At 43.1% G+C, this 16,638-nt stretch overlaps 1 protein-coding gene across 1 annotated transcript in view; it reads right to left on the bottom strand.

Moving 5' to 3' along the window:
- SH2D4A (SH2 domain containing 4A) overlaps positions 1-16,638 on the bottom strand; it is a 94,496-nt gene that overhangs the window by 11,770 nt on the left and 66,088 nt on the right. The window contains exon 8 of the mRNA XM_077274216.1: positions 15,453-15,592. Within this exon, the coding sequence (XP_077130331.1) occupies positions 15,453-15,592 (140 nt within the window). The remainder of the gene's footprint in view (positions 1-15,452; positions 15,593-16,638) is intronic.

The following is a 16,638-nucleotide window of genomic DNA, read 5'->3' as shown; positions in this document are numbered from 1 at the left end:
TACATTCCGTGATTTGACTGTGCTTAGAATATTTCAGTAATGCTGCTCAACATTGTAAAAGGCTTTGCTAAATATCAATGCGTCAGGGACTGCAACGATTCTGCAACCAGTGGTGTGAGTGGGACCTAGAAGGCCATTGCTAGCCCTGCTTGCCATGACATTGTCTTAATAACTACCTGCAGCCACCACTAGGAGAGGCTCACAGACTTGCACAAATCCCATTGTGCTTAAAGGGGTTATCCAACCTAGTAAAAAAAATCTTCTAAATGGCAGAGATGGATTTAAAACAATAAAATGAGTCTCAGAACCTCAAAACCTAGGGATCCAGCAATGGCTGCTGCTCTGGATCAGTAATCGATGATGCCCTGTTCTTCACTCATCTACAGTTAATGCCAAGACCTGTCAGGTGACTGAAGAACGGGACGTCTTCGCAGGTTGAAGCTAGTGAGCATGCCTTATTTTATTGTGAAGCATACCCTTTAATATGTGTAATTAGGTCATCATGGAATTATGTACAAACAATTAATCTTAGACATTTATTTCAATAATGGGGCGCATTAGGTAGATCTCTTACTTGGCCCATTTTGGGACTTGTAATGGGTCCCCTATGACTCCTATGTACATCCCTGGAAAGGAGTTGGCTGCATATAAACCATGTGATTAGTCAGAAAGCGTGAAGCCCATGGAGTTGTGTAATCAGATTTAGGACATTCGTGTGGCCCTTAATGTGAGATTGACTGACTCACAGGTGATCCACAGCAAAGTTCTTTTAAACTTCTGACATTATCCAGGTAATACATATTGAATTATGCTTTTAATATTTCTAATATTGTTCTGAACATATAGTATATATGCATGTTACAGAATAGAATTTACATCACATTTATCGAAATGTCCATACTTCACAGCTGGGTCATTTAAAAGGAAATAACACACGAAAAGAAAACACAACCGGACTTTTCCAAAATCTATATAATGCTGCCATATGGTGGTGCTCAAATATAGTTCCATTACTGACAAATAATACTTTCCATACAGTGCCCATATAAGGATAGGTGGGTGAACTGGCCAAGTTTTCCAAGAGGAAGATACTTCTGGAAACGCTGGCATTTACTTTCCAGAAGTATTTTGTAGCATTTATTTGTCATTTGAGCTTTTTTGTCAGTTTTTTAACAGTTTTTCCATAGTTTTTGGGGCGTCTTTTTTATTGGCACCTTACAGACATGTTTTAGCTACATTCAACAGTGCAGAAAGTAGGGTTTTTTTAAGAAAAAATGCAGAGCGCACAAAAATATGCCAAGACGTCTTTTGAGGCTTTCAACTGACAAGTATTGTAAAGTATAGAGCGCCTCCTAGAGGCGGACACTCAGATTTAGCAGACTGTGTCTTGGTGTCCGCCTCCAGTAGGCGTTTACCCCGGAAATGATGCACGGCAGAGCACACGTTGACTCTGTTGGCATCATTATAGTCAGTTGCCCCGCATACTCCAAATCCTGCTTTGAGGATGATCCAGACGTAAGTCCCGATGGGAACAACGAACGTGGGCAAAAACGCAGTGTGAAAGCACCCTAATTCCTTTTTATCATTTATTTACTCCATGGTCAAGTAGAAATGAAAAGTGAACAGTTTGCTTACAACTGTTTTATATACAAGGCCCATTCTAAACTATTTTCTGGTCACTTATGCCACTAATGCAGATAATATTCTAGTTCATAATCTCCGGTTATATGGCTCATTGCCTAGGATACCAGCCACTACTATAGTTTAGAAGAGGTGGTTGAGCACTCACAGTTCTTACAAGCTTATTTCTATTGAGCTTGTAATTTCAGCACTTAATCTCACCGGGATTGCTCAAGCACAATGTTACCTCCAGAGGAAAGGCTGCCTTATATAGAAGCATCAGAGAGCAGAGAGAGACATATTATCAGTGCTGCCGAGGAAAGGCTGCCTTATATAGAAGCATCAGAGAGCAGAGAGAGACATATTATCGGTGCTGCCGAGGAAAGGCTGCGTTATATAGAAGCATCAGAGAGCAGAGGGAGACATATTATCGGTGCTGCCGAGGAAAGACTGTCTTATATAGAAGTATTAGAGAGCAGAGGGAGACATATTATCGGTGCTGCCGAGGAAAGACTGTCTTATATAGAAGTATTAGAGAGCAGAGGAAGACATATTATCGGTGCTGCCGAGGAAAGGCTGTCTTATATACAGTAGAAGTATTAGAGAGCAGAGGGAGACATATTATCGGTGCTGCCGAGGAAAGCCTGCCTTATATAGAAGCATCAGAGAGCAGAGGGAGACATATTATCGGTGCTGCTGAGGAAAGGCTGCCTTATATAGAAGCATCAGAGAGCAGAGGGAGACATATTATCGGTGCTGCCGAGGAAAGACTGTCTTATATAGAAGTATTAGAGAGCAGAGGGAGACATATTATCGGTGCTGCCGAGGAAAGACTGTCTTATATAGAAGTATTAGAGAGCAGAGGAAGACATATTATCGGTGCTGCTGAGGAAAGGCTGCCTTATATAGAAGCATCAGAGAGCAGAGGGAGACATATTATCAGTGCTGCCGAGGAAAGACTGTCTTATATAGAAGTATTAGAGAGCAGAGGGAGACATATTATCGGTGCTGCCGAGGAAAGGCTGCCTTATATAGAAGCATCAGAGAGCAGAGGGAGACATATTATCGGTGCTGCCGAGGAAAGACTGTCTTATATAGAAGCATCAGAGAGCAGAGAGAGACATATTATCGGTGCTGCCGAGGAAAGGCTGTCTTATATAGAAGCATCAGAGAGCAGAGGGAGACATATTATCAGAGCAGAGAGAGACATATTATCGGTGCTGCCGAGGAAAGGCTGTCTTATATAGAAGCATCAGAGAGCAGAGGGAGACATATTATCGGTGCTGCCGAGAAAAGGCTGCCTTATATAGAAGCATCAGAGAGCAGAGGGAGACATATTATCGGTGCTGCCGAGGAAAGGCTGCCTTATATAGAAGCATCAGAGAGCAGAGAGAGACATATTATCGGTGCTGCCGAGGAAAGGCTGCCTTATATAGAAGCATCAGAGAGAGCGCAGTTTAAGCAAATGACACAACAATGCCACTGATTCGAACTGTCAATCAAGCAGTAGTGCCCATGCTCAGCAAGCAGGACGTCAGAAGACTTAGGAGTGGAGTGCTCTTGAATATAAAGAAGGGATTTATCATTCACTGCCTTTTTATGTCGGTATGCAGTCCGTTTGGTAAGGATCGCAAATACGTACATTTGCTCATCCATTGTATTCAGTGGTGGTGCGCAACTTTTTCACATGGACAGTGTGTCCGTGTGATAAACCCACAGACATTTCCTGGCACCGGATGCTGAAGACAGCTTTGATCATTGTTGCCTGGTCTCACTGAGTTCAGCGCAACCAGGCGACAATGATGGGAGTTGTATTCAGCACCCTCTGTGTAAAAAAAAAATGTGATAATTTTGATAACCAGCAAAGGGAAACCCACGGATGGGACCTGATGTAATTAATCTGGGAAACGGAACAATATCCCAAAAGGTTCCCATGCTATTAATTACAGCTCGCAACTGTTTGCTTAGCCACTACTGGTTAGTTGACAGTAGACCCCAGAAAAAAATGACGTAGAATCCCCCTATAAATTCAAACCAACAAAGGCTGAACAGATAGCATGTGGGCTGATCTTAATAGATAGGCTACCAACATCAGCCCTCAGCTGCCCCAGAGATGGCACATCCATAAGACACGCTAAATCTGTGGCTTAACCTCGCTCTTCCCACTTGCCATGTGGCAGTGGCAAGTGGGGTAATAGGGTTGGGGTTGATGTCAGCTTTGTATTGTCAATTGAAATCAAGTCCAGGGGTTAGTAATGGAGAGGCATCTATAAGACGCCCCACTACTAACAGCATAGTCATATTGTAAAAAAGACACAGCAAGAATAAAGTCCTTTAATTGAGATAAACACACCCCACCCTCATTTTTCCATTTATTACTGTAAAAATAAAAATAATAAAAAAAAATATTCCTCAACTGTCCAAAGATAATCAATATGTCCCATACCATAATCCATATCTGCTTCATCTGGATTTCAAGCTGAACGGTGGCTTGATGCGACCATTCAGCCTGAAGTCCAGGAGACACTGAACTGAGCATCAGTGCCCAGTAATGAGCAGTAACGTCGTAGAGGTTACCGCCGGTCACAGCCAGCTGTTCCCACGTTCAGTTCAGCGTGAGTCAGCCGATGAACTGCGGTAACCTTCATGAAGTCACGCTAGCACCATGAGAAATTTCTCACAGCACTAGCAGTGCTCTCACTGAGGTCACTGCAATTCATCGGGCCGCTCACACTGACAGCACACGGTCACATGGATACAGACACGCGGATGTGACACACGGATACAGACACGGACAGCAAACAGATACACGGATCTCACATACGTACATATGGATGGCACATGGACACGGATCTCACTAGTACTGTTGTTTTCCAGTACAGGAATCACCAGAACGTTTGAAGGGGGCCTAAAAAGTATTTAAAAGGCTGAGGTTCCTAAGCTGGTCCCCATAAACCAGTCAGAAGTCTGCTGGTTTCCGTGCTGACAGCACTTGATTTTTCAATAGCGTAAATAGTGTAAGTTCATGATTCACACATCAGTAATTTGTGCAGTATGTGGTCATAGATTCAGTTTAATGTTTATAAGATTATAGAAAAAGGTAAAAATGAAATAATATGATAGAGGCACAACTGTCAAACATTTTTAGTTTTAAATGTGACCCACATTTCCGTGTGACTTTAGATGCCCACTAGGTGTCACCATATTGTAAGACAGTATATACAGCTATCGATACATAACTGCTTATATTTTATTTTTATTCAGCAGCAACAACAAGTTGTGATGTTTTTTCCATTTTTTGGGCACCCATGAATAAATGAGCATTTTCCTAGAGGCAGCTGATAACACGATCAATTCACTCGTGCTGCACGGGAACAGCTATGTAAGTAACGGTGATCAGTAGAGTATGTTTAAACAGGACCTGTCACCAGATCTAGAGTGGCTCCATTTTTGCTCTTCATTCCCGCTGCTCCCCCGAGTATGAAGGGTTTTCTTTTATTAACCACTTCACAACGCTTCCATTTTTGTATTTCTGTTTTTCCTCCTCTTTTTCCCAGAGACATAATTTTTTTTTATTTTTCTGACTACATAAACATATGAGAGCTTGTTTTTTTGGGGGCTGAGTTGTACTTTTGAATGACACCATTCATTTTACCTCATAGTGTACTGGAAAGCAGAAAAAAATACCAAGTGTTAAAAATTGTGAAAAAAAATGCAATTCTGACATTGTTTTTTTGGGAATTGCTTCTACAGTGTACATTTTTGGTAAAAAAAAATGTACCTCACAAAATAATTTTCCTCATCAGCACAATTATAGTGATACCAAATAATAATATTATTTTATTGCTGAAAACAAAATCATAAGTTGGGAAAAAAAAATTTGGGAACTGTGTCGCCATTTTCTGAGACCTGTAACATTATCATTTTTCAGTTGATGTGTGATGTTTTTTTTTTTGCAGAACAAGACAACGTTTTTATTGATACCATTCAGGTACAGACATTTTGTTCGCTTGCTACAGCATTTTTTGTAGTATCGCAGCAACCAAAAACATGTAATTTTGGGGTTCTTGAATTTTTTTTAAATTTGCAGTGTTTACCAATTGGATTAATTATTTTAGATTTTTTAATAGATTGGACTTTTATGAACACAGCAAAACCACATATATGTGTTTTAAATTTTTTTATTATCTTTATTTTTAAAGGGGTGATTTGAATGTTTGTCTTTCTGATTTTTTCATATGTTTTTACTTTTTTTTTTTTTTACTTTTCACTGATCATATTAGTCCCCTCTCGTGGTCATTCTTCAGTCTGGCACTGGCGCTGTGCAGCATGAGAACCAGCTGCTATGAACTCAGGTGACCTTACACTAAGGTTATACCAGTTCACAGTGGCCCTGCTCTCATGAGAGTCGGGCTCTGTGAAGTGAGATAATCTTACTAAGGTCACCTCAGTTCTCTGCAGCTGGGTTTCGCAGAGCACAGTGCAACACCCTGCACCTTGTTGCAGCTCCAGTGTATTTAAATAAATAACTGCCCCCCCCCCATTTTTGATAACCAGCCAAGCTAAGGCAGACAGCTGCAGGCTGAATCCCTCAGCTATCAGCTTTATCTTGGCTAATTAACAAAAATAGAGGGGTCCCCGTGCTGTTTTTTTTTTTTAATTATATAAATAATTATTATATAAATAAATAATAAAAAAAACTACATTGGGTCCCCCCATTTTTGATAACCAGCTAAGCTAAAGCAGGCAGCTGGGGGTTGGTATTCTCAGACTGGGAAAGGACTATGGATATTCGCCCTCCCCATCCTAAAAATAGTAGACTACAGCTGCCCCAGAAAAGGCGTATTCATTAGATGCACCAATTCTGGTGCTTTGCCTGGCTCTTCCCACTTGCCCTGGTACGGTGGCAAGTGAGGTAATAATATTGGGGTTGATGTCAGCTTTGTAATGTCAGCTGACATCAAGCTCAGGGATTAGTACTCGGTGTTTGTGTTTTTATCTTAAACTTATGGGGTTAGTAATGGGGGCTGTTGTGAATTTGGTTTCTGGGCTCCCCCGGTGGTTACTGGTGGTACTGAACTTGTGTGCTTCATCTCCTCTGTTCACCTGTTTCCATCAGGATGTGGGAGTTTCTATTTAGCCTTGCTCCTCAGTCATTTCTATGCCGGCCAGCAATGTTACCAGAAGCCTTTCTGTTGCATGTTCCTGCTCCTAGACTACTATCAGCTAAGTTGGACTTGTAGTCCTAAGATTGTTTTGCATTTTTGTTCCAGTTCTCTGTGTTTGAATATTTCTGAGGCTGGAAGCTCTTGTGAGCTGAAATTGCCACTCTGGTGTCATGAGTTGATATTAGAGTCTTAAAGTAATTTCAGGATGGTGTTTTGAAAGGGTTTTCAGCTGACTGTGAAGTTCCCTTTTCTGTCTTCCTACTATCTAGTAAGCGGACCTCAATTTGCTAAACCTATCTTCATACTTCGTATGTCAATTTCCTCTAAAATCACCGACAATATATGTGGGGGCTACTGTCTGCCTTTTGGGGAAAATTTCTCTAGAGGTAAGCCAGGTCTGTATTTTCCTCTGCTAGGGTCAGTCAGTCCTCCGGCTGGCGCTGGGCGTCTAGGGATAAAACGTAGGCACGCTACCCGGCCACTGTTAGTTGTGCGGTAGGTTTAGCTCACAGTCAGCTCGAGTTCCCATCTTCCAAGAGCTAGTCCTTTTGTATGCTTTACTACGGTCTCTTGCCATTGAGAACCATGACAGTTTGGCCGGCCAAGGGTTAAAATAATTGGCAGAAGAAAGGAGAGAAAAGAAGTCTGCAGAGAATTTTTTTTTTTTTTTTTTTTCTGAGTTTGCTCATTAGTTGATTCACTTGCATCTCTGCTTACTGCAGCCTTCGTCTCTCTCTCCTTCTAATCCTTGAATGGTTCTGATTTCACCTGATTAAAATGGATCCTCAGAGTTTAGCTACAGGTTTGGATAATCTCGCTATGAAGGTTCAAAGTTTACAGGATTTTGTAATTCATGCTCCTATATCTGAACCTAGAATTCCTTTACCTGAATTTTTCTCCGGGGATAGATCTCGCTTCCAGAATTTCAAACATAATTGTAAATTATTTTTGTCTCTGAGATCTCGCTCCGCTGGAGATCCTGCACAGCAGGTCAGGATTGTAATTTCCTTGCTCCGGGGCGACCCTCAGGATTGGGCATTTGCTTTGGCACCAGGGGATCCTGCATTGCTCAATGTGGATGCGTTTTTCCTGGCTTTGGGGTTGCTTTATGAGGAACCTCATTTAGAGATTCAGGCTGAAAAAGCCTTGATGGCCCTGTCTCAAGGGCAAGATGAGGCTGAAATATACTGCCAAAAATTTCGTAAGTGGTCTGTGCTTACTCAGTGGAATGAGTGCGCCCTGGCGGCGAATTTCAGAGAGGGTCTCTCTGATGCCATTAAAGATGTTATGGTGGGGTTCCCTGTGCCTACAGGTCTGAATGAGTCCATGACAATGGCTATTCAGATTGATCGGCGTTTGCGGGAGCGCAAACCTGTGCACCATTTGGCGGTGTCTACTGAGAAGGCGCCAGAGATTATGCAATGTGATAGAATTCTGTCCAGAAGCGAACGACAGAATTTTAGGCGAAAAAATGGGTTATGCTTCTATTGTGGTGATTCAACTCATGTTATATCAGCATGCTCTAAACGTACTAAGAAGGTTGATAAGTCTGTTTCAATTGGCACTTTACAGTCTAAGTTTATTCTATCTGTGATCCTGATTTGCTCTTTATCGTCTATTACCGCGGACGCCTATGTCGACTCTGGCGCCGCTTTGAGTCTTATGGATTGGTCCTTTGCCAAATGCTGTGGGTTTAATTTAGAGCCTCTGGAAGTTCCTATACCTCTGAAGGGTATTGACTCCACGCCATTGGCTAGTAATAAACCACAATACTGGACACAAGTTACTATGCGTATTAATCCGGATCACCAGGAGATTATTCGCTTCCTTGTGTTGTATAATCTACATGATGTGTTGGTGCTTGGATTGCCATGGCTGCAATCTCATAACCCAGTCCTCGACTGGAAAGCAATGTCTGTGTTAAGCTGGGGATGTCAGGGGACTCATGGGGACGTACCTTTGGTTTCCATTTCGTCATCTATTCCCTCTGAGATTCCGGAATTTTTATCTGATTATCGTGACGTTTTTGAGGAGCCTAAACTTGGTTCACTACCTCCGCACAGAGATTGCGATTGTACTATAGATCTGATTCCGGGCAGTAAGTTTCCAAAGGGTCGTTTATTTAATCTATCTGTGCCTGAACATGCTGCTATGCGGGAATATATTAAGGAGTCCTTGGAAAAGGGACATATTCGTCCTTCGTCATCTCCCTTAGGAGCCGGTTTTTTCTTTGTATCTAAAAAAGATGGCTCTTTGAGGCCGTGTATTGATTATCGGCTTTTGAATAAAATCACGGTTAAATATCAGTATCCTTTGCCACTGCTTACTGATTTGTTTGCTCGAATAAAAGGGGCCAAGTGGTTCTCTAAGATTGATCTTCGTGGGGCGTATAATTTAGTGCGAATTAAGCAGGGGGATGAGTGGAAAACCGCATTTAATACGCCTGAGGGCCATTTTGAGTATTTAGTAATGCCTTTTGGTCTTTCAAATGCCCCTTCAGTCTTTCAGTCTTTTATGCATGACATTTTCCGTGAATATTTGGATAAATTTATGATTGTGTATCTGGATGATATTTTGATTTTTTCGGATGACTGGGACTCTCATGTCCAACAGGTCAGGAGGGTTTTTCAGGTTTTGCGCTCTAATTCCTTGTGTGTAAAGGGTTCTAAGTGTGTTCTTGGGGTTCAAAAGATTTCGTTTTTGGGGTACATTTTTTCCCCCTCTTCCATTGAGATGGACCCTGTCAAGGTTCAGGCTATTTGTGATTGGACGCAACCCTCTTCTCTTAAGAGCCTTCAGAAGTTTTTGGGCTTTGCTAATTTTTATCGTCGATTTATAACTGGTTTTTCTGATGTTGCTAAGCCGTTGACTGATTTGACTAAGAAGGGTGCTGATGTTGCTGATTGGTCCCCTGCTGCTGTGGAGGCCTTTCGGGAGCTTAAGCGCCGCTTTTCTTCCGCCCCTGTATTGCGTCAGCCTGATGTTACTCTTCCTTTTCAGGTTGAGGTCGACGCTTCAGAAATCGGAGCTGGGGCGGTTTTGTCGCAGAAAAGTTCCGACTGCTCCGTGATGAGACCTTGCGCGTTCTTTTCTCGTAAATTTTCGCCCGCTGAGCGAAATTATGATATTGGTAATCGGGAGCTCTTGGCTATGAAGTGGGCTTTTGAGGAGTGGCGTCATTGGCTTGAGGGGGCTAGACATCAGGTGGTGGTATTGACCGACCACAAGAATTTGATTTATCTTGAGTCTGCCAGGCGCCTGAATCCTAGACAGGCGCGCTGGTCGTTATTTTTCTCTCGGTTTAATTTTGTGGTTTCTTACCTACCGGGTTCTAAAAATGTGAAGGCGGATGCCCTTTCTAGGAGTTTTGAGCCTGATTCCCCTGGTAATTCTGAACCTATAGGTATCCTTAAGGATGGAGTGATATTATCTGCTGTTTCCCCAGACTTGCGACGGGTCTTGCAGGAGTTTCAGGCGGATAGACCTGATCGTTGCCCGCCTGGTAGACTGTTTGTTCCGGATGATTGGACCAGTAGAGTCATCTCGGAGGTCCATTCTTCTGCGTTAGCTGGTCATCCTGGAATCTTTGGTACCAGGGATTTGGTGGCTAGGTCCTTCTGGTGGCCTTCCCTGTCGCGAGATGTGCGAGGTTTTGTGCAGTCTTGTGATGTTTGTGCTCGGGCCAAGCCTTGTTGTTCTCGGGCTAGTGGATTGTTGTTATCTTTGCCTATTCCGAAGAGGCCTTGGACTCACATCTCCATGGATTTTATTTCTGATCTCCCTGTTTCTCAGAAGATGTCTGTCATCTGGGTGGTGTGTGACCGTTTCTCTAAGATGGTCCATTTGGTCCCCTTGCCTAAATTGCCTTCCTCATCCGAGCTGGTTCCTCTGTTTTTTCAAAATGTGGTTCGCTTGCATGGTATTCCGGAGAATATCGTTTCTGACAGGGGAACCCAATTCGTGTCTAGATTTTGGCGAGCGTTCTGTGCTAGGATGGGCATTGATTTGTCTTTTTCGTCTGCTTTCCATCCTCAGACTAACGGCCAGACCGAGCGAACTAATCAGACCTTGGAGACTTATTTGAGGTGTTTTGTGTCTGCGGATCAGGATGATTGGGTTGCCTTTTTGCCCTTGGCGGAGTTTGCCCTTAATAACCGGGCTAGTTCTGCCACCTTGGTTTCTCCTTTCTTCTGTAATTCGGGGTTTCATCCTCGTTTCTCTTCCGGTCAGGTGGAGTCTTCCGATTGTCCTGGAGTGGATGCTGTGGTGGAGAGATTGCATCAGATTTGGGGGCATGTGGTGGACAATTTGAAGTTGTCCCAGGAGAAGACTCAGCAGTTTGCCAACCGCCGTCGTCGTGCTGGTCCTCGTCTTTGTGTTGGGGACTTGGTGTGGTTGTCTTCTCGTTTTGTCCCTATGAAGGTTTCTTCTCCTAAGTTTAAGCCTCGGTTCATCGGCCCGTACAAGATATTGGAGATTCTTAACCCTGTGTCCTTTCGTTTGGACCTCCCTGCATCTTTTTCTATTCATAATGTCTTCCATCGGTCATTGTTGCGCAGGTATGAGGTACCGGTTGTGCCTTCCGTTGAGCCTCCTGCTCCGGTGTTGGTTGAGGGTGAGTTGGAGTACGTTGTCGAGAAGATCTTGGACTCCCGTGTTTCCAGACGGAGACTTCAGTATTTGGTCAAGTGGAAGGGCTACGGTCAGGAGGATAATTCTTGGGTGACAGCCTCTGATGTTCATGCCTCCGATTTGGTCCATGCCTTTCATAGGGCTCATCCTGATCGCCCTGGTGGTTCTGGTGAGGGTTCGGTGCCCCCTCCTTGAGGGGGGGGTACTGTTGTGAATTTGGTTTCTGGGCTCCCCCGGTGGTTACTGGTGGTACTGAACTTGTGTGCTTCATCTCCTCTGTTCACCTGTTTCCATCAGGATGTGGGAGTTTCTATTTAGCCTTGCTCCTCAGTCATTTCTATGCCGGCCAGCAATGTTACCAGAAGCCTTTCTGTTGCATGTTCCTGCTCCTAGACTACTATCAGCTAAGTTGGACTTGTAGTCCTAAGATTGTTTTGCATTTTTGTTCCAGTTCTCTGTGTTTGAATATTTCTGAGGCTGGAAGCTCTTGTGAGCTGAAATTGCCACTCTGGTGTCATGAGTTGATATTAGAGTCTTAAAGTAATTTCAGGATGGTGTTTTGAAAGGGTTTTCAGCTGACTGTGAAGTTCCCTTTTCTGTCTTCCTACTATCTAGTAAGCGGACCTCAATTTGCTAAACCTATCTTCATACTTCGTATGTCAATTTCCTCTAAAATCACCGACAATATATGTGGGGGCTACTGTCTGCCTTTTGGGGAAAATTTCTCTAGAGGTAAGCCAGGTCTGTATTTTCCTCTGCTAGGGTCAGTCAGTCCTCCGGCTGGCGCTGGGCGTCTAGGGATAAAACGTAGGCACGCTACCCGGCCACTGTTAGTTGTGCGGTAGGTTTAGCTCACAGTCAGCTCGAGTTCCCATCTTCCAAGAGCTAGTCCTTTTGTATGCTTTACTACTGTCTCTTGCCATTGAGAACCATGACAGGGGGCATCTGATAGACACCTCTCCATTACAAACTAAGTAATACAAAGCTGACATCAACCCTAATACTATTTTACATACTGCATATACTATTCTGGGGTTAGAATTTTTTTTTTAACTTAATCAAATGGTGCCGGCGCCCGTGCTGTAGCATGTATCACATATATATTGCTTTATGTGCTAATTGGGTTATGTGCTTATTTGCTAATGTGGGTAAAAAAAAAAGTAACTACATCAAAATAGCGCCGGCGGCGGTGCATGCGCAGTAGCATCTATTGCGTTCCAATAAAAGCTACTGCACAAGTATCGGCACCACTTTACTGGAGCCAATTTTTTTTCCCAATAAAATAGTGTTGGCGCTTGCACAGTAACATTTATTGGAATGTGATAGATGCTACTGCGCAGGTGCTGCTGCCATTTTTATTGAACTTAATTTTTTTTTACCCTGCAATAGTATAGGCATAAAGCAATACATATGCAATAATTTTACAGCGCATGCTGGCAGCTTACCTCAGGGAGAACGATGCAATCGGCAGTCCAAAATTGGAAATGCGTGATCAACATCTCTCCCACTCATCAGTCGATCAGCGTCGCCAAACCTGTCGATATGGGTGGTTCAGCCGACATTTGTCCAATGTATATGGGAGTCTTAAGTGATCAGTCATATGTGTCTGTGTTACATTTTGCAGAGACAAGTCGTGGATGGAAAAAGCTATAGCGGTCAGTGCTGGGTGAAGAAGAAAAGAGAAATTTAATTATTTCTGTCATGACACAGGCCGGGTCTTGGTTTTGTCTTTCCATTCCCGGCTGATCATGTCGGGGTTAACATTTCCTGACTCGTTCCAGTGTCCGGTATGGTATCTTGGTGCTGCAACCTGTGTGCAGTTCCAGTTATATTGCTTACCTTCGGCATGCTAGCTGGCTCTGGTGAGTTCCTGATGTGTCCTGCTGCGTTTACCTTACCCGACCTGTGTCTGTTGACTTGACACCTACCAGTCCCTGCTCCTTTATCCCCTGTGTGTTTGGATTCCCCAGTATTGACGTTAGCTTGGCTCTGACCTGATTCTGGTATCTCTGCTACTGACCGGTACTGACCTTTTGCCTCCGTCTGACTGCTCCTTGGTTTTCCCTTTGATACTGCGTTATCTTCAGGTATTGATTCGGCTCCCTGACTACTCTGCTGCCACCTAGTGGTAGCCCTGCTGTATTTCTGTGGGTCTGCTTCATAGCAGGATATTCAGCTCACTCTCCACTCTGTTGCCATCTAGTGGAGTTTGTGTTACTCTGCATTAACCCTCAGTACTACAGCGTGACAATTTCAATTGGAGACATCACTTGTGAATATCTGTGTACATACTGACACCTCACACTATACGATCATTGTTAGTGTTATCACAATGATTTTTAATAATAATCAGTATTCATATTATTCCGTCATTGTCAGCGCATGTGGAAGACAAATACCTGGTGTGCAGAGACCATCATCGCCCTCCGCAAGTGACATCACTGTGGGACAACGCTAATTACTGCATACCAGGAATTCTTACAACGTGCACCGATAGTGTGCTCTGTTGCCAGTTCATTACTACTGCTCTGAGCCATCAAGCGAGTGCACTGTCATTGTGCACAAAGCTCAGTGACAGATCAGGGACTAGCTAAAACCCCTGAAGAGAAGGTCATCAATGACACGTCATTTCAAGGAGGGGGCAGGGGCTGCGGAAGTGACTACAGCATCTGCCCCATGATGATGACTTTTTTGAGTATCCCAGTATGCAATGGGATTCTGAAACAAAGTATCATCAAAAAGGAAGTTGTAAAAAAAAAATATAGATATGCATTTAGGATGAAAATTAATTTGTATTTTGGACCATCCTCTTAAGAAAGCTACCAGTGAGCATGAGGACACCAAATGTGGTGACCTCACAATGACCCATGACCCAGCCAATTCACCAGAAACTCAAGTGCACGTTAGCTCTTAAGGAAAAAGTACAAGCTTTACTCACAGGACCTCAGACATTACAACCACTACCCAGCTACATCCTGCATAAGGCATTTATTGACCCGAGAAATATCTATAGTAGTTATAATATCACTACTTGCATGTCATGAACTTTTACCAGGCTCCAGTTCATGAGGACATCCAGACACGGGAATGGGAAGAGAGTGGCCAAGTGCCTGAATAGGCGCATCTTCCAGATGTGCCTTTTCTGGGGTGGCTGGGGGCAGATGTTTGTAGCCAGGGGGGGCCGATAACCATGGACCCTCTCTAGGCTATTAATATCTGCCCTCAGTCACTGGCTTTACCACTCTGGCGGAGAAAATTGCGCGGAAGCCCACACCAATTTTTTCCGCGATTTAACCCTTTATTTTACAAGCTACAGAGCCCAAATTTTGCACATACACACTACTAACATTAGTAGTGTGGAATATGCAAAAAAAGGGGATATGAGATGGTTTACTGTATGTAAACCATGTCTCATATCCTGTCGGGTTTGTGAAGGAGAAATGAAAAGCCGGCAATTGAATTACCGGCTTTTCTATAGAACACTGCTGCGTATTTCTCGCAAGTCACACGCATGGTCCGTGTGTAATCCGTATTTTTCTTGCCCCCATAGACTCTCATTGGCGATTTTTTTGCGCATTACGGTGACAAACGCAGCATGCTGCGATTTTGTACGGCCGTAGAAGACCGTATAATACGGATCAGTAAAATACGGCTGATAGGAGCTGGGCCATAGAGAATCATTGGGCCGTGTGTTATGCATATTTTACAGGTGTATTTTCTGCGCTCATACGTCCATAAAACTCGCCAGTGTGACGCCGGCCTAAGTGAGTAAAATAAATCTCTGACTCAAATCTCAGTATTACAGACCACAGAAACCAACAAGGGACATGAAAGTCCAGTCTTTTTTTTTTACATGGATAACTCATTTAATGTATTTTTTTATATAATGCCAAACTGTTCTAGGTGGCAAAGGTCATTGTATGTGAACTTGAATGTTTCATCATAATCCTAATCGCTATAATGTAAAATCTGGTAAAAATTTCGAACTGTTTTAAATATGGCACCTGTGACTATACCCCTACCATTACTTACCATGAAACCATGGCGCTATGCCGGTTCCAGATCTGTTCCATCCAGCCCGCAGTGGAAGCTGCTCTTCTTTAAACCATTTAATGATGTTCTCAATAGAGCAGCTGGAGTTTAACCTTTTTATGCCCTGTCTCCTGTCCGATCTGAATGATAATAATGGAGACATCATTACTATACATGGGAATAACAGTCTGCTTCATCTGCATAAATTAAGGATTTATTTTCCATCTTACACAATGCTCTGTACAGGATGACCACACCATTGTCATTTCCTCACTATTTTCTTACCATAGCACGCAATGACAACATATACTACTATTTCAGATTCTGGAGGTATAAAAACTAATGTCGTGATTAGGTCAGTGATTAGCACTGAGATGTAATTCCAGACATGTGAACAAAAAACAAAAACAAAGTAGGTCCCTTTAGCTATGCTACAAAAATTGGCAAATAATCTAATTATTGTTATTTTTCTTTAAGTGTCTATTTATAGAAGATGCTTAAAGGAAATCTGTCCATGTTTTTGCTACATAATCTGAAAACAGCATAATATAGGGGCAAAGACCCTGATTCCAGCAATGTATCACTTACTGGTCTGCTTATAGTAGTTTTTAACCTGCTACCAAGTGGTCCTCCACATTCATGGGCTTTGGGTAACCCTTTCCCTACCACCGATTGGAAGCTTTTTGCCTATACACAGTGTACACAGAAAGCTGCCAATCAGTGATGTGGGTGAGGTTATACAGAGCTCAGCATTCAGAGAACTGGCAGATCTACAGCAGATAAAACATTTTTTTATCAAAACTGCAGCACCCAGTAAAGTAAGTAACATATTGCTGGAATCAGTATCTCTTCCCCTATATCATACTGCTCTCAGAGTAGGTTGCAAAAACCTGCTAACAGATTCTCCTTAAAGCGAACCTGTCAGAAGGATTTTGCGAAGTAAACTACAGACATTGTCATTTTGCAGCTGTTATACTGATTAAAATGATATCTGGGGTGAAGAAATCCATCTTGTGGTTCTTGTGTAATCAGTGTTAGATGTTTTCAGTTAATGATATACCCGTGCTCTGGGGCAGGACTCTATGCAGAGTCTTAACTTCCTGCTCTAAGGAAAGACCTACCCACAGGCCGCCCCGAAGCGCAAACAGTCTGTCTCTCTCTATGAGGAGGAAAATGTTTGTGCTCC

This window comes from Ranitomeya variabilis, chromosome 1 (assembly GCF_051348905.1).
Source record: "Ranitomeya variabilis isolate aRanVar5 chromosome 1, aRanVar5.hap1, whole genome shotgun sequence".
NCBI classification, from domain to species: domain Eukaryota; kingdom Metazoa; phylum Chordata; class Amphibia; order Anura; family Dendrobatidae; genus Ranitomeya; species Ranitomeya variabilis.
This window is presented reverse-complemented; position numbering and strand designations above follow the sequence as displayed.